Source organism: Pyrgilauda ruficollis, unplaced genomic scaffold (assembly GCF_017590135.1).
Source record: "Pyrgilauda ruficollis isolate IOZ18807 unplaced genomic scaffold, ASM1759013v1 scaffold42, whole genome shotgun sequence".
Lineage (NCBI taxonomy): Eukaryota > Metazoa > Chordata > Aves > Passeriformes > Passeridae > Pyrgilauda > Pyrgilauda ruficollis.
The window spans coordinates 2,043,984-2,067,887 of NW_024525712.1; the positions used below are offsets into that span (position 1 = coordinate 2,043,984).

The 23,904-nt window shown below is 42.9% G+C and overlaps 1 protein-coding gene across 2 annotated transcripts; it reads left to right on the forward strand.

Moving 5' to 3' along the window:
- Window positions 1-262: 262 nt before the first annotated feature.
- On the forward strand, window positions 263-22,740 carry YWHAQ (tyrosine 3-monooxygenase/tryptophan 5-monooxygenase activation protein theta). Of its 2 annotated transcripts, none has more exons than XM_041477849.1 (6): window positions 263-401; window positions 2,182-2,560; window positions 17,482-17,605; window positions 19,995-20,158; window positions 20,532-20,627; window positions 21,671-22,740. In XM_041477849.1, the coding sequence occupies exons 2-6, from the start codon at window positions 2,267-2,269 to the stop codon at window positions 21,728-21,730; spliced, it is 738 nt and encodes a 245-aa protein (XP_041333783.1). In that variant the 5' UTR covers window positions 263-401; window positions 2,182-2,266; the 3' UTR covers window positions 21,731-22,740. The 2 variants fall into 2 exon arrangements, with proteins under 2 accessions (XP_041333783.1, XP_041333782.1); XM_041477848.1 differs by lacking the exon at window positions 263-401 and adding an exon at window positions 1,002-1,157.
- The last annotated feature ends 1,164 nt before the right edge of the window (window positions 22,741-23,904 follow it).

The window sequence follows — 23,904 nt, forward strand, 5'->3', positions numbered from 1 at the left end:
GGGGGGGAGCAGCGAGGGCGGAGGGTGGGGTGGGGGGGGAGGGGGTTGTAGCGGCGTCACCATGGCGACAGTGACGTCACTCCACCCTGGATCTCATTGGAGGAAACCCCGTGGCCCCAGCCGCAGCCCACGGGCCCAGCCGAGCTCGCGCCCTGCCCGCGCTCGCCCCCGCGGCGGCGCGCTCCTCCCCGATTGGCCGGCGGTGCACGGCGGGGCGGGGCTGGGCGCGCAGGCCGGGCCGCTATTGGCCGTGTGGGCGCGGGCCGCGCAGCGGGTCGGTGCGCGCGCCAACGCCCTTCAGCGCTGGCTCGGCCGAGACGGGAGCGGCTCTTTCTCTCCGCCACAGCCCCGAGCGCGGCACCGACCGGGTGCGGCCCGGCCCCACAGCCCGGCGGACCCAGGTGAGCGCGGGGCCGCGGCCGGCGGCGGGATGGGCCCCGCTCCGCTGCCTCCTCCTGCCGCGTCCTCCATTTTGTGATCGCGGCGTGGAGAGCTCGGCGGCCCCGGGGAGCGGGAGGTGCATCCAGCGCCGCCATTTCGCACCCGCCGCCGCTTCCTCTTCCCGCCCCGTCGCCACGGGGACTCCGCCGGCCGCCCCCGCGCCCCCCGCCGTCCCAGGAGACGCGGCCGCTGAGCCCGAGACCGCACCCGCTGCCGTGTACCGGGAGCCGCCGCGCTCCCCGCCGGCAGCGCGGGGCCCCCGCCGCGCTGAGGTCCGGATCGGCGGCCGCCGGGGCAGACGGGAGGCCCGGGTGCGGGGGGGAGCAGCGAGGGCGGAGGGTGGGGTGGGGGGGGAGGGGGTTGTAGCGGCGTCACCATGGCGACAGTGACGTCACTCCACCCTGGATCTCATTGGAGGAAACCCCAGAGCGGACTTCGTGGCCCACGGGCCCAGCCGAGCTCGCGCCCTGCCCGCGCTCGCCCCCGCGGCGGCGCGCTCCTCCCCGATTGGCCGGCGGTGCACGGCGGGGCGGGGCTGGGCGCGCAGGCCGGGCCGCTATTGGCCGTGTGGGCGCGGGCCGCGCAGCGGGTCGGTGCGCGCGCCAACGCCCTTCAGCGCTGGCTCGGCCGAGACGGGAGCGGCTCTTTCTCTCCGCCACAGCCCCGAGCGCGGCACCGACCGGGTGCGGCCCGGCCCCACAGCCCGGCGGACCCAGGTGAGCGCGGGGCCGCGGCCGGCGGCGGGATGGGCCCCGCTCCGCTGCCTCCTCCTGCCGCGTCCTCCATTTTGTGATCGCGGCGTGGAGAGCTCGGCGGCCCCGGGGAGCGGGAGGTGCATCCAGCGCCGCCATTTCGCACCCGCCGCCGCTTCCTCTTCCCGCCCCGTCGCCACGGGGACTCCGCCGGCCGCCCCCGCGCCCCCCGCCGTCCCAGGAGACGCGGCCGCTGAGCCCGAGACCGCACCCGCTGCCGTGTACCGGGAGCCGCCGCGCTCCCCGCCGGCAGCGCGGGGCCCCCGCCGCGCTGAGGTCCGGATCGGCGGCCGCCGGGGCAGACGGGAGGCCCGGGTGCGCCGCGCCCCGCCGCGGGAGGAGAAGCGCCCAGGGCCCCCTCCCCAGCCTCGCGGCCCCGGCCCCGCTCGCCCCCAGGGAGGCGGGTCCTGGAGGGGTTTAACCCCTGCTGTGTTCCCCGGCGCCGAGCTCGCCTTGCTGCTTTTATTATGTATTTTTTCCCGCCAGTCCCGGCATTCATGCCCGTCTGCCTCCGGCGCTCGCCCGCAGGGTTGGTAGCGCACGGAGGCAGGAATTTGGGCGAGGGCCCTAGGCAGGGTGGTAACCAGGAATCATTCCACGAGCCCCTGTTAGAGGGCATATTAATATGCTCACGTAGGGCACGAAGGAAAAGCGGGGTGATGGTTTTTTTCTGATGGAAAACCGGCTATTTCCACTGCTTGGGCGGCTGGCTGCCGTCCCTTGGATAGCACCGGCCGAGTGTGACTTCTCCGCCTGGGTTTCTAGGTCGTGCTTTCCCGAGGGGTGGACCCTTGGGACGAGTCCTCGTAGCCTTGCATGGAAGGGCAGGATGTTGCAGTCCGCCTGTCCAGGAGGAGCACCTGGAGATGGGGAAGGGAAGGCAAGGCTCACAGTAAATCTCGTTTTTGCTGGGTTGCAATGGGCTGCTGTAGGACCGTGTTCGATGGTGTTTATCCTGGCATCATGATTGGTGTCTTCTTTCTGTCAGGTTTTGAGGCGCATTCTCGTGTTGATAGTGTGACATCTCCAGCTTCTTCTGCTACTGCACTGCTCTTGTCCCACTGCCAGCCACCATGGATAAGACCGAGTTGATCCAGAAAGCCAAGCTGGCTGAGCAAGCCGAGCGCTACGATGACATGGCCACCTGCATGAAGGCAGTAACGGAGCAAGGTGCCGAGCTGTCCAACGAGGAGCGCAACCTGCTCTCCGTGGCCTACAAGAACGTGGTGGGGGGGCGGCGCTCGGCCTGGAGGGTCATCTCCAGCATCGAGCAGAAGACAGACACCAGTGACAAGAAGATGCAGCTTATCAAGGACTATCGGGAGAAGGTGGAGTCTGAGCTCAGGTCCATCTGCACCACGGTGCTGGTAAGTGGGGACTTTGTGATTTCTTATATTTTGTTTAAGGTAGGGAAATGCAGTATTTAAGTGTGCTGCTGTACTGGGGGAAGCATTGGGAACTTGGTTGGAGCATATCATGCCGTGTTGTGCTGGGGTAGGTGAGGCCAGTACTGTAACTTCCTCCCGTGAGGAGGAGGATCAACTGCACTATGCTATTGACCCTGTATGTGTAGAGGTATATTTGAGATACTCAGTTTTGTGAGGTACATTTCTGGGTGCAGTGATCCATATGCAGTATTTCACCAGGTAGCTGTGGAGATACAGAGAATTTAGCCTCTGTGCTGTGGTTAGTAAACCTATGGGTAAGATAAGCTGAAAACGTGAAAACTCCTTTGTTCAGATCAACTAACAACTTGCTACAAACGTTGAAACCATGTGTGCATTTTGTTTACTTCCTCATGAAGAGAAATACTCTAAAGGCGTCTTCAAGAGACATTTTGAGGACTGTTTTAACATAAATTTGACTTTACAAACTTAGACATCTGTATTGAAGAGGGGAAAGAGACATGTAGAAATTGTCTTTGTTAGATGCAAGCTGACTTCTCAGGGTATCTTTGAGATTTTGCAGTAATTATGGAGCAATGTAAAGCTAAGGTGTAAAGACTGGAATGACACTCTAAGCATGCATCAAGCCTATAAGTACATTTCTGTGGAAGCAGCAGAATTCCAGATGCCGTTGATAGGAAAACTGTAGTGGGAGCTCAAGAGATGTGTGTCAGCAGTGTGGAGGCTGCTGGACCCAGTTCTACATGACCAGGGAATTGTACTGCAAGAAACTGCATGTGCATAGTGCAGTAGTAATTCTGTGGCAGATCATCTTCAGTGGTTGATTTGCTCCTCTTAATTACCTTTTCTTTGGTGTCTAGTGTTGCTAATGTGAGACCAGGAGGAAGCAAGTCTGTAAGGAAATAGACAATTTTGAGGTAAATTCATCCTAGATTTGTTTAGGAGATGTGAATTTAAAGGTGACTAGTTTGGAAGTAACTGATTTTTCTTCTTGATTAAGTGTTCTGGCTCATGTACAAGGGAATGCTTCTTTGGATTGTGCTGAAAATACCTGTATGCTTCCTTGTATGCTGCCACCTAGGTTTGTTCTTTCTTTCTAAATCAAAGTGAGTTATCTTGAAAATAATTTTCTTATTTATTAGCTTTATGGATCAGTTAATTCCTTAGTGCATTTAAGAGCCCATGCCTTCCACAAGAGCAAAATTGTTTCTCCAGTTACAGGTGTATTGAAATTATGAAACTTTCACCTTTGTGAAAATGATGGAACTTCTGTAGGATTCCTGCTTCCTGTGACAAGTTTCACTAGAACCCTGTGTGATGAAGTGCCAGCATTTGTGTCACTCTTTTTTCTCTACTCAGTGCCCCACTTCAGAACTAACTTCTTGGGACCTCCATGTAAAGCTCACTCTTCAGACTTAATCTCCCTTTGTCCTTTTACCAAATCTAGAGCCTTTGAGAAAGTGATGCCTAAAATCTCATACTGGTTGTGCCATTTTGACAAGGAACTTTTGTTTCCGTAGGGAGAGGCAGTGAGCCCCTTCACACAGTGTCTCTACTGAAGTTATTCCACCCCATCTGATGGTGGCCAGCAGGTATGCTGGTAGCTGTGCTAGCACAGACCTCTAGTGCAGGGAAAGCAAGCTCTTCCTGTGCTGGATGAATTTTTCAGTGCACTCTCGTTTCTCTGTTCTCGTTAATGACCTGTTGGCAGCTCTCACCTTCCGGCCTGGAAGGCTGCAGGAAGTAGTGAAGACCAAAAACCTGCAGCTGAGCATGCTTTTCCTGTCCTGACCTGCTGCAAAGATGTGCCTTCCTTTGGTAGAAGGAGATGGGGCTGTCTACTGCAAGCCTTACTTTTTTTTTATTCTTCCTTTGAGGGCCATGTGCAGTTCTGTTCTCTTCTGATTCCCTCCCTTTCCTCCTCCATGTACCACTCCTATGATCCGTGAGTCAGCATGAGAGGTTGGAATTCAGGATGAGCAGGCGTTACAAAGGATGGGTTTCCTAAAGCTGAGCCACACAATGCTTTTGGCTCCTCCTTTGAATGATAATTTCTTCTGTACTAGTACTATGGTAACAGCTTGTGGCTTTTTCAGATCTCTTCAGCTGAATCTCAGAGTTGCCTTTTTAATTCTAGGAAGGCAGCTAAACTAACAACTGCTGGCAAGTAGTATGGAAAGGTTGCTTGTCATCTGGAGTATTTGGATTTAGCAAGGGTGGGTGTGTTGGGTGGAGTGTGACTGCTGTTAGTCATACTACTAACAGTTTTTTCAAAAGGCTTTTTTTTTTAACTACTGGTGTGGCATATTTCTAAATTTTCATGTAGAAGTACTTGTGCTACCATTAAAAATGCTGCTAATTTTTTAATTAAAATTTCAGGAACATGGGATCTGTAATTACTTTTTTTTCCTGCAAAAAAATGCCCCAAGCCAGTTAAGTTAAGCATTGTTTCAGGTTTGATAAAGAACTTAATTACCACTAGAATACAAACATTCAAAGTTACGTTGAGATATCTGTATATAGATATACACATAAAAATAAAGCTTTTTCTGATGATTTACTGTCATTCTTTAACTGCCTATCTGCATGATCTGAATGCTTTTTAGCTGTTAATTTTATGACTGGTCTTTCAGATGAGAAGAGCTCTTTAATGGGGAAATGGTATGGCTGTCAAACAACTTGCACAAATGTTTTATTTGAAAGATACACTAGGAGGTTTTGCTGAACTCCCTGTATTGATTGATGAATTCTTTGGTAATGTAGAGAGTTAATGTTGAATCATCCCTTATGACTCATAGTTAAAACTGTTCTTGAAACTCTCATGTTGAATAAAGAAACAGGTTGGCAACTTAATTTTTTTCAAGATAAAGTTGCACTATGTTGATTCATGTACTCTGAGGACAAAGTTCGTGTTGCTTTCTCTTGACTTGAGTGATTTCGAGATGGGTACTAGATAATGTAAAAGGGGTGGATTCAGCAGCAACTTTCATATAGTTAGTGAAATGATGTGGACTCTTTGGAGATGGAACATACAGTATAAGGTCTGCTTAATTACATGTACACTCCACTGTTCAGTGACAATAGTTTTTCAAAAAAGTTAACTTTTGAATTGGAACCTTTCTGGGGAAGCACATTAAACTGGTGGGTTTTCTGAGAGCCTTGGTCGTTTTGCATGGCTATAACTTGTGTTGCTTTCAGGCTCCTTTGTTCTTTAGAGAGCCATAATGTGAAGGCAGGGAGGACAGCAGTCCTTGCCTGGAAGCGCTCTCCACTTACAGCTTGAGGGATTTTGTGTGTGTTTGCATGTGTTCAGTTTCTAGGTCCTGATGTGTTGGAGCTCTTCTTGGAGTAATAGAGATAAGGTTTGGTAACTATTTGCCCACAGTTTAAATCTTGATGAATATGTAAAATCATTAGGGCTTGAAAACAACTGTGTCTTGATTGTTACTTGTCTCTAGGTGAAATGTTAAAGTGTTTTTTAAATATTCTTAGAAAATTTTGTGTAGAAAAGTTACATACCTGAGGCTTTTAAGTTGTTTCCCATTATCAGTTTTCACAGTGTCCTCTGTAAACGTTTTTACATTGTATTGTGTCAGGCCCATGTTGGCTTGTTTCTCTGGAAATGAGCAATGGCATTGTGAACTCTGAGAAATGAGGGAACAGTCGCATTACTTGTGCTGTTAATTCTTTTTGCCACCCTGTGGCAGTGCCTGCAATGAAAACTATAGGTGTGTATTGTCTGTATTTTTACTATCTTAAGGCTGATGGGATGCTTTGATCTTCTGAGAGATTTTACTGTTAATTGTTGAAAGCATGTATTAGTGTGTTGCTCTTGCCAGCTCCTTCCTTCCTTCCTTCCTTCCTTCCTTCCGGTTGCAATGTTGTTCCTACTGCTGCTTCACATACTTAAGAAACAATAAAAGCTAATGAAAATGAGTAAAAAAAACCTGTCCACTTTTGATTATTATCCATTTTGTAGCTCTAGTTCTAAAGTTAATCACTTAAAATGAGTAGAACAAAAATCCCGATGCTAGAAGGTAATGTTCAGAGCAGTTTGTTTCAACAGCACAAGTTCAGAGGTCCATTGAAAGTGAAGTTGGCATTTTCTTGCAAATAGATTACTCATATCAGCTAAAATATCTGATGTCTGATGATGGATAACTTTGACCATAGCCCTGTCTCTTCCCTGCTGTTAACTTTGGCCTACAGAAAAGTAAAATCTTCGTGGTTTTTATTGTACATGTCATATTCAGTAGGTATCAGCTTCATGCTGCTATCTAAACAATTTACCAAAATTTCATATCTTGTGAATTCTTTGTCTCTGTGTTCCTATTGTCAGAGAAGAGAGAGAGTTTGTGCAGAAATATGTGGTGTAGAGGTGATACCCACTAAAAGGGTATTACATACAGTCTTTTGATACAGGAAACTGTGTAAGATGCAGTTTTATTTTGAAGGTCAGGCATGCTAATCAATTAATTTTACATTTGGACTTGAGTTAGTTGTCCCAGTTGTGGTTGGGACAGTGTTTCAAGTACTACTTTTAACCTTTTGTAAGTTAAAGCAACTGCTATTCTTAAGTGACTCACTAAAAGGAAAGGCTACTTCATAAAAGTTAGGTTGGGAATGTTACTTCTTGGTAAGTCCAGAATTGTAGAGTGAATGTGAATTGGATGAATAGTTTGGAATAAATAGTCTTTTTTTGTGAAAAGTAATTTGTGGAGAGAGAGATGGTTTTTCCTTTGTGTTCTTAGCACAACTTCTAGCAGCCATCAACACATTTGTGGTAAGAATTGTGAAATTTAATAGTTTAATTTTTTTTGGTTCCATATGCTTGAAACTTAGATCTGAACTTGACTTATTCATAGTTTTACCCTCTCTGTCATCTTTCAATAGAGTATATTGCTGGAATCCTCACTTTTGTGCGAAGAAAACGTAATCATTTCTGAAAAGGGACTTAGAACAAAGCCTAGAGTGCACGAAGGTTCTTGAGCAGACTGTGAACTGTTCAAGAGTCCAGCTGAGAATCGTTCAAGGAATTCTGATGGTAGCTGAAGCCTCCATCCCATGCAGTCATTGCCTGCTGCCCCCTCCCCTTACAGCTGAATGCTGTCTAGAATTACTAAATTTCTTGGAGGACATTTATTTCTTTGGTGGCCGTGAGAAAGTAGGATGTGCTCACTAGGTCTAACCAGACAACAAAGCCAAAAATTCTGTTTTTTCTGCTAATGCAGTGAAGCTTTTAACAGATTTTATAAATCACTGTCAGGCTTACCTGCTAGACAGTTGTCTCACAGGCACTTCTACTACCTTGGATACTAATGTGATGAGGTGCCTTTTTGAAGAAAAGCACAGAAGGCTGTATGTGGGCAAGAGAGAACTTGATGGGGAAAGAACATACTTGATTTTGAAGGTTATTACACTTGATCTCTTTATCATGGCACAAATTGGGGTTGTTTAGTACAGTGTTAAAGGAACAGATTGTACCAGTTTCTGTACAGGCACTGCAGCTTGGTATTCTGGTTTCAGTAGTGGGGGGGATGCCTGATTTTCAGAGGAAGGTAGTGACGAAAACAGCAGAGGAAGGGCTGGTAAAAGTGCATGGGTGTACTTTGGTAGGTGAAGGTGTATGCTTGATTAATCAATGTTTTCATATTTAGCTTTATGCTCTTGGCCTTCGAGCATGAGGGCCAGGTGCTTTCTTACTGCCAGTAAGAATCCAATTTTGTCACAGAGGTAAGTAATAGCACTGCACTTGTGATACTCAGTATAGCTCCACCAAATTTATTGGAGGGGTGTTTACAAGTTCCTCCTCATCCTTTCTGCGTTCCAGGAAGCTGGAACCAACATGAGAACACTTTAGTGTGCATACTGCTGATTTGGAAGCTTGTCATTTGCTAATCCATCCTGTATATGAATATATAACAGTGCCTGGTTTGTGTGAGCCAGGCACTTAGGAGAGGCAGCAAAACAGTGTGACTGCTCAGTTTCACATCTTGTAGTCTGTGCTCCCACCAAAATATCAGATGTCAATATCTAAGAACTGGAAGTCCTGAATTAGCTATGTACTTTTCTCTAAATTTGTTAAAGTAATCAAGGGTTTGATTTACCGGTTTCTAATATTGATAAGGGTTTCTTATTTGCTCTGTTACTCTTTATTCTCTCCTTTAGTTTATATGATCTATTCACTGAAGTAGCCTGATACATGAGTAGTGTTCAGCTCTGAAAACAGAAGAATTTGCATTTGCTTTAATAATAGTTTTTCTAAATACACTATATATACTCTTACTTGACTGACAGCCACATCATTCCTGGATAAAACTTCTTCGGGAAGTTTTGTTCTGAAGTCAAATATATTTTGCAAAATTATTGTAAGCAGAAATTGTTTTTAATAAAAGTAGGTAACGGGGCCTTAGCAAAAAGTCACGGCTCACTTTCTGTGAGATATAACCAGGTTATCTGAAATGTTGACTTCAGTTTTTCTGACCTAAGGTTAGACTTCATTGTTGTAGGTTGTCTCATTTGGGGAATAACAAATTACTGGCACACTCTCAGTCCCAGTAGACTGAGTAAAATAATATATTGCTGGGTTTCCTTCAAGATAAAGTTGGATGATGCGAAAGGCTCTTCCAAGCTATACTATGCAATGGGAAGAAAGTATATCTGTTGTGTTATCATTTTGAGGTTCAGTGATCCCACGCCTCTGATCGAGAGCTCCCAAAGAGAGACAAGAACTGAAGCAAGTCAAAATGAGTTCTTTGTGTAAGGGCAATGTACCTTAAGACCACATAACTCCTGTGTGCTGTTGTTCCTCTTGAGTGCTGTTAGTCTAGGTATACCTTGGCCAGTCATTGAATTTTACCTTTGGGCTTCTGGAGCTGGAGAGCATAGAAGTATTTTTAAATGAAAATTTAGACTTTTTTGGTTGATTCTGTCATATTATGCAATGTCACAAGTAGATGCTGAAAGAAACTTTTAGATGGCCAGGATTCTGAAGGGAAGGATTTGGTGCCTAAAATGTGTTTGCTAAGAGAAGAGCACTTGGAAGTATTTTGAGGAATTAGAAGTATGTAAAATGCAGTAATGGAAGAATGTTAGAATCAATTTGAGATAAATATGTCAGATACCAAGGAATTTTTCCTGAAAGCTTTTGGCTGTGCTGTATAGCCATTAATTCATCAAAAATTTATAATTTTTGAAAAGAGGAATGACTTCTTTTTTAATACTCCTTTCTACATTTGATGGGGGGAAACTGGAAAACTTCAGGGCCTTCCATAAAAACTTAAGTAGTTCTCTGACTTTTGCTGGATTGTTCATTTTGTCTGAAAAATCTATAGAAAGGAGAACTTGTATTTCCATACACTTCTAGTTCCTGGCTTACATAGTTCTCTGGGGACCACAGAACTTTCTAACTTGAGGAGAAGTATAAGCAGTGAGTGTAAATTCTAGATTAAATTAATCTCAACCCCAGGTGGGAATAGTGTGGGCAGACATGCTGCAGCTCAGTCTTCCAGTGCATTTGTTAAGTGAGATTCCAGATACTTCATTCAGGGCCAATCCTAGGTATTGGCTGCCAGTTCTTAAAACTGTATAGACAAAGACATGGAACCAAATGGAAAAGATGAATTAGGTCACCCTCTCTGTTTTCATGTCAGGTACATTTGTCTCTGCTCTCAGTAGTGCTTTGTCAGGTCATCTTAAGGCCATGCCATTACTGGAAAGGAGCACACATATTTTCCTCAATACATAAACTGAAACACTTAGTTTGGAGAGGTCTGTATGAAAATCACTTAATGTTCTCCCAAAAGGAGTTGATGCATAGAGCTTGGATCCTGAAGGATGAAGAACTCAGTTCCGCTGAATTACACTGTTGAAAGTAAAGTGATCTTACTGTTGCAGCAGGGGACTCTCCCTTTCCTGTCAAGAAAACAACTGCTGAACGTTAAAAAACACCTAGGTTTCAGTGAGTCATACTGTGGACTTTGGAATGACTGATTTTACTTAAAATAGTCAAGAAGTCTTAAATACTACTCTGCTAGACGATTAAAACAGGCAGTCATTTGTGAGTAGAAGCCTTATTGAAAGGTCTGAGCCCACACCAATCATCTCTGTCAGAGACTTCGGAATATTTGATGTGTTGAAATTCACATTTAAGTTATATTAGGTGATTATGTTGGTCTGAGCTGCCTCACCAACTTTAGCTTTGCTTTTTGACTGTAGCTGGGGTGGAAACCATTTCTGTTTATGCTGCTTCTAGGTAATTTTTTCATATGGGGTCTGGATGGACTGTCAAAAATACTTGAGACTGAATAATTTTTCCAAATATTTTGCATACTGCAGCCCTGAATTTATGTAGCCTCATACACTCATGGTGTTCCTGTGAGATGCAGGGTGCTCATCTGGGTGGGACTCTGATGTTGAATCCATGTTTCAGGGTGGTGAGTTAACTTGCTAGAAGTGTTGACATGCACTCCGTGCCTTGTGCATTATTTTTAGGAACCTTGTCTCAAAATAGGTTTATTTTGAAACAGTTTCTTCACTTGCATGTGACTTTTTGGTTCTGTGGGGTTTGGCCAATTAGTGTATGGTACAACATTAAGTGATCAGTTACTTGCTGTTACCCAGATAACATCTGTTCTGGTGGCTGTGCTCCTTAATAAACAAAACAACCCAAAAGCACTTAAAGCTCAAAATAGAGAACATTCAGTGTCAGTTCAGAAAGCAAAGAAACATCTAGGAAACAGCAATAAAACTCAGTCTAGTTCCTGTAAAACCTGTGAAAAATTGGTACTCTGTGGAGTGACGGCACCTCCTCTGCTGGCAGGTCTGAGAACACTTGGACAGCTAAGAGCTGCTGAGCAGACGTTCAACTTGTTTTTTTTTTTTTGTTTTTCTTCTTTCTTTTTTTCCATATATGAACTTTTTCATTATGCAGTGAGGAGGAATATATTTATATTTTATAAGTATTGATATTTATTAGTTTTTTCTTCTGTCAAAAAATTACTATAGGATTTTGTTTTTTCTAGATGCTTTTTGTGTCATATGAATTCAAGCCAGGTGAAGGACATTGTTTTAAATTACTAAAACCTGCAAATGCCAATTACTTCACACAAACTGTTAGGATGTTCACTTTTAAAAATAACCTTTAAAATTACATTCCCAGAAGATGGAGATGGTGCTGAAATAAGGTATTTTAAACATCTTGAAGTAAGATATATGGGCTTAAGGCTCAAGGGTATTGTTGAAACACTCTGACTTGAAAAAACAAACTTTATCCAAAATAGACTTCATTCAGAAAATTCTGTGCCAGCCATTTAGAGTATTGACACGCTCCTCCTTGCCAAATACCACGCAGCAGCTTAACTTATGGGACAAACTTTTGGAGAGCATTGCTGTTTCTGATGGTTGCTTTTACATTGACTTCTTTCCTTTTAGTGAAACAAAATTAATGATAAACTGTACTCAGTGAGAAATGCAAATGACAGTGTAAATCTATCTTTTAATACCGCAACACTAAATAACTTGGTGCTGGTGGTGTGACCCAAACATGTCATAGGTGTTGACATCTGAGTGATGGTGATATTGTAAATGTTTTTGGTTACTTGAGTTTACCACATTGAGAACTTCTGTCCTTACTTAGGCACATGCTGTCTTTAATATGCTTTGAAAATTGGCCTCAAACTAGTTGTGATGAGTAGATAGTCTCTGGAGCTGACCTGGTTCACATTTATCCTCTGGTATTGAATGGTTAAGTGTGAAGAATATATCCACTAGCTAGTGGTATTGGAATATGTGAGGAGACTCACACTCATGTACTTGCTACTCTTATTGAAGTCCACGTCTAAATGGCACAACCACTGAAGGAAGCTAAAAGGTCAGTTGGGTATTCAAGATGGGCTTTTCTCCAAATTCATCTTTGCTGGTGAGATATTTTTACAGCTGGATATGTGGGAAGAGAGAACAGCACAGACCAGATAGCAGTGGTATTTTTCTGCCACTTGAACCTACCCTGTAGTTAAACTGTATAGAAAGTATTTAGAGTACACTATGGTTGAACTTAATGTCTCAATCAGTCTTGCCTTTTAAAATAGGCTTGGGTGGGGAGAGAGTGGTGGGACTTTCTGTTGTGATGTCAGCTTTTTCAAGGAGATGTTGCCCTGAAAAGAGAAAACAGAAAGCATATGTGGAGTGGGACTGGAGCATGAATTGCAGGGGAGATGTGCCAGTAAGGAGAGGTTGGCTGGATGCACACACCACAAATAATTATTGAGGAGATCTGTCTTCAGGGAGCTGCTTTGTGTCAGACATACCTTCAGGTAAAGGTATGCCTGACATTCCTTCAGGACTTGCTTTTCATAAAGCTGGAAAAATGGGGAAGTGATGAGAGCAGATAGACTGACTTAGTATTTCTGGCTCAGGTTAGTTGCAGTGGTCAGTGAGTACCACGTGTTCAACCCTTGAGCCTACTTAAACAGGAGGGAAAAGGGACTGGGGGTATACTTACTCAGTTGGGAAAGAACAAGAGTAGAATGGAGAAAGATCCAAAAAGGCAATTGAAATGTTTTCATTTGCATGTAGAGGAATATGTTTGCCAATGGCGAGAGAAAGAAAAAAAATACAGCTTTTAGGGGAAGAAGTATCTAGCTGCCAGGCTCCCAGCCTGCTCCCCATGGCTTCTCCAGGCAGCTGCAGACTTGTTCCAGGGAGAGTTAGCCCTTAGTTGCTGACATCTCTATAATAGATAAGTAAGCCTTCTTTTCATGGGAGGGGAAAAGAATATATATGAGAGTATGATGCTGTTAGGATGACAAGAGTGTTAGCACACTGTGAAGGCAGAAATAAACTGAGATGGATGAGCAGCACTTAGGAGAAGTGGAGTGGGGAATCTTGTCACGCTCCAGGAGGACTAGCAGGCCACTTGAGCATAATATGGCAGTGTGGGGGAAGCAGCAGCTACCAACCACAGACTGTTACACTGCAAACCTACTGTAATACAACTCCAGTGGGTCACAAAGGGTCTGGTCTGAGGATGGAGCTTTGATTCCTGCATCTTCATACTGCTCCTGGTTCTGAGAGGCACCCCCCCATCAGGGCAGATCAGCGGCTCACCATCAGGTGGCTTTCCTGCAGCTTCTGAGGCATGTTTTGTGTTGCAGAGCACATAATTGCTGGTTTTTCAAGGCTTGGCTTAGAAGGTGATGGGAAGAGCTGCAATTCTTAAGTGATGGTGGCAGCTGTATTTTAATACATAAAAGGGATGGGCACATTCACTGTATGGGAGCATGGATGGCAGTCTTCTTCATCCATTAAGTATTGCCTTAATCCCAGAATCATGCCTCTGGCAGTGCTTATCTCTGCCTAGGTAAAATCACAAAAACTTTGATGCTCTCTGTGGTCTACTTCATTACTTTGCCTGCCTGTAGTCATTTTACTTAATATCAGCTGATGTTTAAAATAAGAATTCCTGGTTCATTTCTCTCTGCTGGAAAAGTAAAAATGTCCAGGTGGGGAAAGATGAGAGAAGAGATGCAGGAAATCATGAGTTTTTCTGGCTATTACTGACTCACAGCAGTGTGAAGCAAATAATTTGACTTACTGTGCTGTCTGCTCTCACTGTCCCGCCAAGATTTTGTCTCTAAGAGGGAGGGTAAGATGCCTTCCAAGAAATTATGATAATCCTGAGATGAATGGCTCATGAAGTACACCAAATAAATTATTGATTTGAAAGATATAACATCTGGCTTGATAAATAATCAGCTTCACTCAAGTCTGTTTGGATTCTGTTCTAACCTACGTGATTCATAAATGAGATCTTATTCCACTTAAGGCTATTAAAAAAACAAAACTGAGTATGTAAAGTCCAGAACGAGAATGTTCCACCCTAGCTGAAGGAAAAGGCACAGGCCTCTTCCTTACTTGTGTTATGTAAGGATTAGGAGGCCCTTAAGATGAACTGGGAGTGAGAGGTGCTGGGCTACCTCAGAGCTGCTGGGCTGCTGAGCTTCTCCACCTGAGAAGTGCCTAGGAAATAACCCACTATTTGTTGTCTGAAAAAGTGCAGCTCATTCTCAGCATCACTTTTTTCTCTAAGTTTCTCGGAAGTTTGGACAGAGCCACTGGTTATCAGAGTAATGTCTCTGTGTAATGAGGGCAGCATTTTAAGGATGCACTGACACACAGGCCACAGTGCTGCTTGCTTGTGGAGGGCTGGCACAGCAAGATCCTTTCACATTCCCAGAAAAAGTGTATGGCCTACCCCATCTGGGGGGGGGAGGAAAAAGTGGGTACTGATGCTCTAGGGAATGTAGCTTTCAGATTTGGCTTAAATTTGCCATGCTAAAGCTTTCCTGTAAACATTCTTTAGTGTCCACTAGATTCCAGGGGTTAAGTATTTTTCAGCCATAACCAAGCCAGATCAGCTCCGGAGCTAAGCTGCCTCCAAAGCCAGAATTTTGTAATAAAATGGGTAATACTTCTTGTGCGCAAAGTATACAGTAAATTTCTGTGTTTTGGAAAGCATAAAAGAAAAATGCCTGATTGCCTGATTGTTCCCTTGTTGATATAGTTGTAACATCTTGAAAATTTTATTTCAGTATGTGAAAGATGAATCAAAGATACAGTTTTGTGAGATACCTGGTTTAAAATGCCATATAGCTATAGTATCTTCACTGCTTGTCTGGTCAGTGCTCCTTACACTGTGGCACAGTTAATCTGAGCACATTGATAGATCACATCTCTGCTGCTTACTGCAGTCCCAACCATAGGATGGCTTTTGGAGGCTGGTGGTTATTCTTCAGACGTCATGGATTTATGGAACATTAGTTCTAAATCACAGATGTATTATCTGTCACGTTTCATCATTCTGGGCAGTTTATTGGAAAATCAAACTCAAATGTTAGCCTTGAGGTTACCACATTGTTGTCTCTGAGACTGAAACTGGTTTGTGTAGTGTTGCCCTTTTATGGCTGACGTAGACATTGTCATAGGAGAAAAGCAGCAAAAAAACATTGAGCCAAAATGTGAAGTTTTTTCTTTGCAGAAATCTGTAGAGTGGGAATAACTCATTCTAATATGGAATGATTAATGCACAATAATAGTATTAATACAGTGTTGTATTACCCATCTGCCTATTACGTTTTAACTCTTGTTTTGAAACAGACCTAAGGTATTGCTGCTTTTTCCATAACACTAGTGAGCTGCACTGTTCTATATGTTTGCTCAAGCCCCTGCATACTTGGCTGTGTTAAATGTGACACAGATTCCTCACTTATGCCTTTGCCAAATAGCCAGTGTCTAGGCTTTGGCAGTGGTTTTATAGCCTTATAGAAACTCCTAAAAGTGATTTGATTTGGTAGGTGCAAGGGTATGTCAGGCTTGATATCATCTTACCTTCTGCTGCTTTCTCTAGGGTGGTATCAAGAGCAGGCGTGACTCTCTTCTTGCCTTACTGCCTCGGTGGGGATCTCTGAGGGAGCTTGTCCGGGCACTGCAGTGTTGCATCCATGGGACACGTACAGTTTGGATGCAAAAATGCTTTTTTAACCCAATTGGAAGTACCCTACTACAAGTGTCAGTTTAAAATAATTGCCAAAACCTCAAATGGACTGAGTAAACACTTTGAACTGGACTGCTTTGCTTCTATTGATCATTAAAGGAAGTCATAATGGTATGGTGGTATGCATAGGGAGTAAGTTTGTGTCTAAAATTAGCTTGTTTTGATTATAGTGCTCTAGTAGTCAATTAAAGTGCTAAGGATTTTTGTGCAGAAAGCTAACAGTTGCTTGAATATTTCCTTTGTAGCTGCTTCTTGTATTTGGATACATGTTCCTGTAACAAAAATCTTAACTAGCCAGCTGCAAGCTTTGTGGAAACTTTCTGCTCCTTTTTTGACCTGTTTACTTTCCAGATAAGTAAATGCAGATCTTTATCACTTACATTCCTGCTGTGAAGTTTCTCTGGGTATTGCAGGGTTTCCTTGAGTATGTGAACTAATTTGCATCTTTTGTCAACTCTGGAGAACATGAGTGGTTGTAGCAATGAGTTGGGTAAAATCTCTGGAGTTCAGGGGCAAGGTCAGCCAGAAGCTGCTCTGCTGCTTCTCAGTTCTCTGAACTACCCTGTTCTCTCCTTTCTTCACCCCTGTCTTAGGATGATTTGCAGCCTTGGAGAGAGACTTACTTTCTCTTTCTGGAGGCTTGCAAACCTTTCCTTGTCCTTCTGGTGTCAGGTAGGGGAGCTGTGAACAAGGGGAGTGGTGTTGGCAGCAGCTCAGGGTGTGCTGGAGAGCACTGTATAGCTCTTTCCATTCAGGGACTGGCAAGGTAGATACGAAGGACGCCTCCCTGCTGTGCTGCAGCCAGGTGTTCCTTTAGAGTCTTGTGAAGAGCTGGTGCAGTTTGGTGAGGTTGGCTGCCGACTGAATGGGTTTGAATCCTTGACCCCCTGTGGTAGGTAGGCTGGAGATTCCTTATCACAAGTCTAATAAACAGAATTGATGAAAAAAAAAAAAAGTAGCTTTGGAACTTTGTGTTGTATTTTGGCTTTCCAGTAAAAGCTTACTCATTTGCAATGTTTTTGAAATGAGAGTGTATTTCCTGAAAGTAAACTTGGTCCTGAAACTGTACATCAGTAAACCTTTCCTTGTTACTTGCAGTCTGATTGGCCAGTTGTCTGTTCATCTTAATGTAGTCTCTGGTTTTGTGCCTGTAGTCAGTTTATTGGAATAAGTGTGCATCTATCTAAAATGCCTTAGAACTCCATTTAGCCTTGTAGCAAACATTGGAGTCCATTCAAACTGGATGAACTCAAATCTGGGGGAGAAGTAGATTGAACTTAGTTGCATTGGTGTTTTCAATACGTCAATGTGTGTTTTGTTGTTGTTTCAGGAGCTCTTGGACAAATATTTAATAGCTAATGCAACTAATCCAGAGAGCAAGGTATTCTACCTGAAGATGAAGGGAGACTACTTCCGATACCTTGCTGAGGTTGCCTGTGGTGATGACAGAAAACGTAAGTACAGCTCTGCTCCATGGGTGAGGGGCCAGGAAATGAAATACAGACTCCAAATACACATGAGTTAGCTGTGTTTCAGTCAGAAATCTCCAGTTTTCATACAGACAGAGAGCAAAACTCTGACTAGACCTTAAGTATGCCAGGGAATTTTAGCTGGTGTTCCTGTCATCTACGCTAAATTCCTGATTAGTTGTTCCATAATGCTTACTCAAATCTTCTGGAAAACAATGTAGGTGAAGGTATGGTAATATATTTAATGTTTCTTGTTTGTAATTATTTACCAAAATAAAGTTGGTTGGGGTGAGTAAACAAATCTCTGTAACATTTTGTACTCCATGGTAGAGTCCTGTTGGTCTTCAAATTTTAACCATTTCACTGTGAAGCAGACTTCATTGCAGTCACCTGCGTTTGTGAAGAAGCCACAAAATTACTAGGTTGATACTCTAGCAAAAAAACATGAACTGTACTCTAATGTTATTGATTTTAATGGGAATAATACTGTTCCTGAAATTTTAGTTCGCCTTTTGGATTCAGCAGGAATAGCCTGGAAACTGCCACTTGATACTGGGCATGTTGAGACTGTAGACCTTTCCTAGGAGTTAGAACAGGTGCACAGGTAGTTGTAAGTACCTCAGGAAGCTCTCCTCGGGAAGATTTTAGCTCTCTGTTGAGCAGATGTATTGAATTCATTATTAAAACTGTCTTGCACGGTGCCCAGATAGTGTTGTGATGTTAAAACTCTTGGTATAGCATAAGCTAGTGATCTGTTTCTTCATAACAGACTAAAATCAGTTGTGCAGTACTGCTGTGACACAAAGGAGAGGGACTGCTGGAACACGTGGATGCTGCAGTGGCTGTCCCCTGGGGTTGGGCATGGCCGGATCTGACCCTGCTGGCCGCCCAAAACTGATTGCAGTGCACAGCAGGAGGATGGGGCTGGTTGTCTCTTCAGTAAAGACTTCGTTGGTCTGCCTCTATTGTAGGAGCATTCAAGTTGAAAGATGAAGACATAGAGAATGGAGTAAAAGTCTTTGCATTAATGAGTTCTATTCAGAAATTCCTAACCCTTAATTTGATTCAAGTAGCAGCAGCAAGTCCATGGGTAGCCGAGAAAACTTACCTTTGGCTTTCACAAAGATCATCTGATTTATACTTTGTCTCAAGCAACAGATACAAATCTGGGCTTGTCCAAGCATAGAAATACCAGCTCCTGTTTGCTAAAATGACTGAAGATAAATGCCACACATGCTGATAGGGGATACAGTGCAGGGGAGGTTGATTGATGCAGCCTCGTTAGCAGATCCTGCTGGGGTTTAGCTCTGAAGTTACAGTTTGTGTGTATCACCATGTGGACTTTTCTGCTTAACTTCTTGCAAGCTTCAAGACTTTAAGCTTTTCTGATGTTCCACCTCAAAACATCTGTTTATTTTCTCAGCTTCAAATATATTTTATGTACTTACAAGCTAATTTATCTCCTGGATTTGCTAGCTTTTTGCCTTCTTTCACCTGTTCTCAACAAATGGATAGTCCTTTAGCACTCATTACTGTGTAAGTACTGGAAAATCCAAATCTGTCTTGCTTCTTTTCAGTACTTATTATATTTTACTTATCAAGTTCTTTTACCAGCATTTGCTGGAGCAGTGCCAGTACTAGCGAGCTTCCTCACAGAATATTTTGAGCTCTGACAATGACCTTTCTTTTCCTGCAGTCTCCTTCCATTCTGCAGCATGTTTAAGGCAGCTGTTGGCCCTTTGGTTGTCTATCAGAAGTGAATCTGGAATAGATTATAGGTAGCACTCCTGAAGTATTCTCTGACCTGGTAACCTCTTTTCTCTGTGGTGTTTATCCCAGCTATTTTGGGCACAACATTTGGGCTTTTCATCTTGGCCTGTCTACATGCAGATTTTGGATGCAAACCTTCAGTTTTTCAGGAACATGCTGTACGTGCCTTCCAAACTTCCTCAAGGAATTGGGCCTTCTTTACTCTGCACCCATAACTCACATGAACATGTCCATCCTGAGAAAGGAATGAAGTACGAGTTCTGTAGAAAAAGTAATGCACAAATGCTTCCCCCCCCCCATCCCCAAAGTATCAAAGGCCACTGAAGTAGTCTTAGATGCTTGTGTTTACCAAGTTCTGTGTGTTTATCTCTCTTGAATACCTTTGCTCTGTAGTAGCTTAATTTGCTCCCTGTGCTTTGTCAGCGGCAGCTGTACTTAAGATGGGTGTACAATCATTAATTTGATTAAAGTAAATGCACTGTTTTCCTAAGAACAGGTTTATGTACAGCACTGTAGTCTCCTACTAATGGAGTCATCTAGGTAGGAATCTCTTTAAAAAAATTCAAACAAACCCAAAACCACTTTGTTTGTCATCCTTTTACAGAAACAATAGAAAACTCACAGGGAGCTTATCAGGAGGCGTTTGATATCAGCAAGAAGGAGATGCAGCCAACACATCCAATTCGTCTGGGTCTAGCTCTTAACTTCTCTGTATTTTATTATGAGATTCTCAACAATCCTGAGCTTGCCTGCACACTGGCAAAGACAGTAAGTCACTTTTTTTTTTCCAGTATGCCTGCAGGGAAAGTAGAAGAGAGTTGACGCTTAAAACTATGAATTATTGGTTCCTAGAGTTTGTGAATGAAATTATCATATTTAAAGTTTCTGTTTTCCTGGCTCATATTTTTAGTGGGATTGAAGGGGTACAAGCAGGCTGTATTTGCAATGTGTCTTAAATTTTCAGCAGCATGGGAAGCTTTTATTTTGTCTTTAGTATGGTTTTGTTTCAAGTAGAGCAGGTCATTTAACTTCTGATGTTGCCTTTTTTTTTATTTCTTAAGCTAACTTTTCTGGTAGGTTTAGCTTCTGCTTGCTTAATGATCAGTTAATAGAAAGGCTAAAGATGATTTAATTATTCCAGGCGTTTGATGAGGCAATTGCAGAACTTGATACACTGAACGAAGACTCATACAAAGACAGTACTCTCATCATGCAGTTGCTTAGAGACAACCTAACAGTAAGTTGCTTTTTTATGTATTATCTGGTTCTTTTCTCCAGGTGTTTGCTTAGACTGAATCTGTGATGGAAAAAACCTTATTTTCCTCTCACACAAAGCACAGCACTGACTTGGGCTGTTTCCTATGATACCTTTTCATAACTTAGTTTGAATGTTGTGTAAGTTGATGCCCAAGTTCATGCCGTGTAATCTGGAATAACAGCCTGGTTAGCTCACGTTCTTCCTGGTATGATGGCCTTTATGGTAGTGGGGAGAAGGGGCATTCAGCCCAACCTAATGTGTAAGATAGGACAAGGAATTTAAAAAGGTCATTGTGATTTAACAGGGAATTTTACTCAAACTTTTTTAATGACTACCTCAAAACAAAGCTTCTCCTGGTGTACATCCAGTGTAGCTTGCTTTACTTGTTGTCCTGATTTTCATTCAAAAGCTCTGAAATTTCAGTGTAGTAAGAATAAAATCAGTTTGTTTGAGTATGTTATTATAATGACAAACCATTTAAGAAAAGTGCTTTATGGAACAACTAAGTTGTATTAAAATATGCAACTATGACAGTTTTTCAGGGAATACTGCATTTAAAATTACAACAACATTTATTATTTTGCAGTAGTCTTTCAGTAGAAATGTCTGTTGTTAGCAGAGTGAAGTGCTTAGCTTCGATAACCACAGTGGCAATCTACACTTGCATGATTCAGGCTGCTGTGTTTGAAATGGAAGTTGCCTGCGGAGCTGCTGTTGGGGCTGTTGAATGGCCTGGGATAGATGGCACAGCTCACTGTTAGGCACAAGAGCTGGAGCCATTGAGAACATGTCTGCACTGCCTGAGGAGGAAAGCTCCTTGTGCCCTGTGCACGGGGAGCTCTGTCCAGTTACCTCTCCCCCAGCAAGTGCTGGAAGCCAGGGTTGAGCAGTGCCAGTGCCCTGGTACTTTGTGAGCATCCTGAAGTCTAGTTCATTATCGTTTCCTTACACTCAGTAGTTGTCTCTTTTTGGAATTCAAGCTGCACTTGTGAAAGCTGACACTGTTCTTCTTTTCTTTTTAGTTATGGACATCAGACAGTGCAGGAGAAGAATGTGATGCTGCAGAAGGTGCAGAAAACTAAACTGCACGTGGGGCGTCATTCTCCCTTTCCTTCTCAAAAAACCTTTTTACACGTCTCCATTCCTTATAGCTCCACTTGGATTTCCTATAGCAAAGAAAACCCATCCATGTGTATGGAAATCAATTTATAGTCTTTTCACACTGCAGCTTTGGGAAAACTCCATTCCTTGATTTGTGTTTGTCCTGGCCTTCCTGGTGTGCGGTTACTGCTGTAGAAAAGTATTAATAGCTTCATTTCATATAAACATAAGTAACTTCCAAACACTTATGTAGCGGACTAAAGTGTACCTGGTATTTAAAAACAAATCTGAACCAGTTCCTGCCAGTTGACTGTGTTTTGTATTACAGTAAGATATGAAAATGTAGTTAATTGCAACAAAAGAGTGTTTCACATAGCATTTTATTCTCCACATTCCCTTCTTATTCTGCAGGGTTTCCTTTCCATAATTGACTTTCACATGCTACTGTGTATTTGTTTCAGTAGGAATATGGAAGTTCTGGGCCAGATCAAGTTGAGCATTTAAAGTTTGGAAAACCACAAATTGAGTTGCTTCCCGTATCATGTAATACAGAAGCTTGTGTGTTCAAAAACAGGGGCTTCTCTTAATCTTCAATTGCTGCTGTTTAAGTTGATATCCCTTCCCAATAAAAGTTCACTTACACTCCTGCCTTTGTAGTTCTGGTATTCACTTTACTATGTATTAGAAGCAGCATGTTACTGCTGGAGTACAGGCAGTGCTTTTTGGCAGACTAAAGTGCATGTCATTTCTTAATACACTGGAATGGGAAAACCAATTGAAGTTCACATGTCCAAGTATAAAATTTAGTACTTTTCCATGCAGGTTTGTGCACATGTGAGAAGGTGTCAAGTTTGTCCAGTGATTGTTAGAGAGTTTGGACCACTATTGTGTGTTGCTAATCATTGATTGTAGTCCCAAAAAAGCCTTGTGAAAATGTTATGCCCTCTGTAACAGCAAAGTAACATTAAATAAAATTACATTTTATAAACCACCTACTGTTGACTTGTAACAATTCCATACAATAACTGAAGGGCTGAACTTAAAAAGTAAGTATTTTGTGCTGGAAATGACTTTCTCAAATTTATTGCATACTTCTTAAAAGTCTGCTTTTAAATGAACTTGTTTTTAAAAAATACCCCGGATAACTTTTCATAGTTAATCTGACATGTGGACTTCTTAATAACTAAATCTACTAAAGGAAATGGATTCACCTTAGTAATGAGCTAAGAAAAGATAGCCAATTTCTTGATACTTTTTTATGACTTGCAGATATTCTCATCTAAATGATGCCATTTTTTTGTAATCTATTGGAGTTCTCTGCTGTGTTCTCGTGTTGTGTTTTTCCTGATGGATCTCATTACGGTGTCCCAGCTACATGTTTAGTAATGCAGAGGACTTTGTCATGCTCTAGAATGTTAGTTTGTGTGCTGCTACATCATGATCTGCTTTCTCTTGTTCTTAGGCTACATTTAGTGTTACTGTTTTTCCCTCATTTTTTGGAGCTTTTTGTAACAATATGTTGCTCTGCTTTTTCTTTTCCCCCTGGATCCCTTAAGAGTTTTTTTTCCTAAATCTCTACCTCTTACTTTCCAATGTTGGTGGGTTTTTGAAAATATTTAACTCTTTTTAGTGTTGTGGCTGGACAAGAAATGACATTACAAAAAAGGATATATATTACTAGTCTTTGAAAGCTTCTGGTGGTATATCTTCCACCTTCCATGTTTTTATTCATTGAGTGTGCACAATGAGTGTTTCTACAATAAAACTGTTCAGATTCTGTGCTTCAATTGACATGCATTGCTCTAAAAAAAAAACCTGTATAAATTCCATTTTCTTGATGCAGTCACTTTGAATTGCTGTCAAAGTATTGTGTGGCAGGACTCTACATAGTAAACTCATATGCTTCTTAATCGGTGTTTTGGTTTTGTAATTTCCCCTCCCCCCACATTTCTTACTGATCCTTTGTTTGTTTCATAAAGGTTTTAGCTCCTAAGTGCTGCCATTCTCTAGTAAGGCTGTTTGGGTACTGCACGTAGCAGTCAGCTTTATCTGCTCATTTTTTGCTTTCTTTGCTCAAGGTTTGCTTTCTTTGCAGTCTTAGCTTGCACTGCATCGTCAGCTAACACTGTTCTCTTGTTTCCTTTCTTTTGCACCT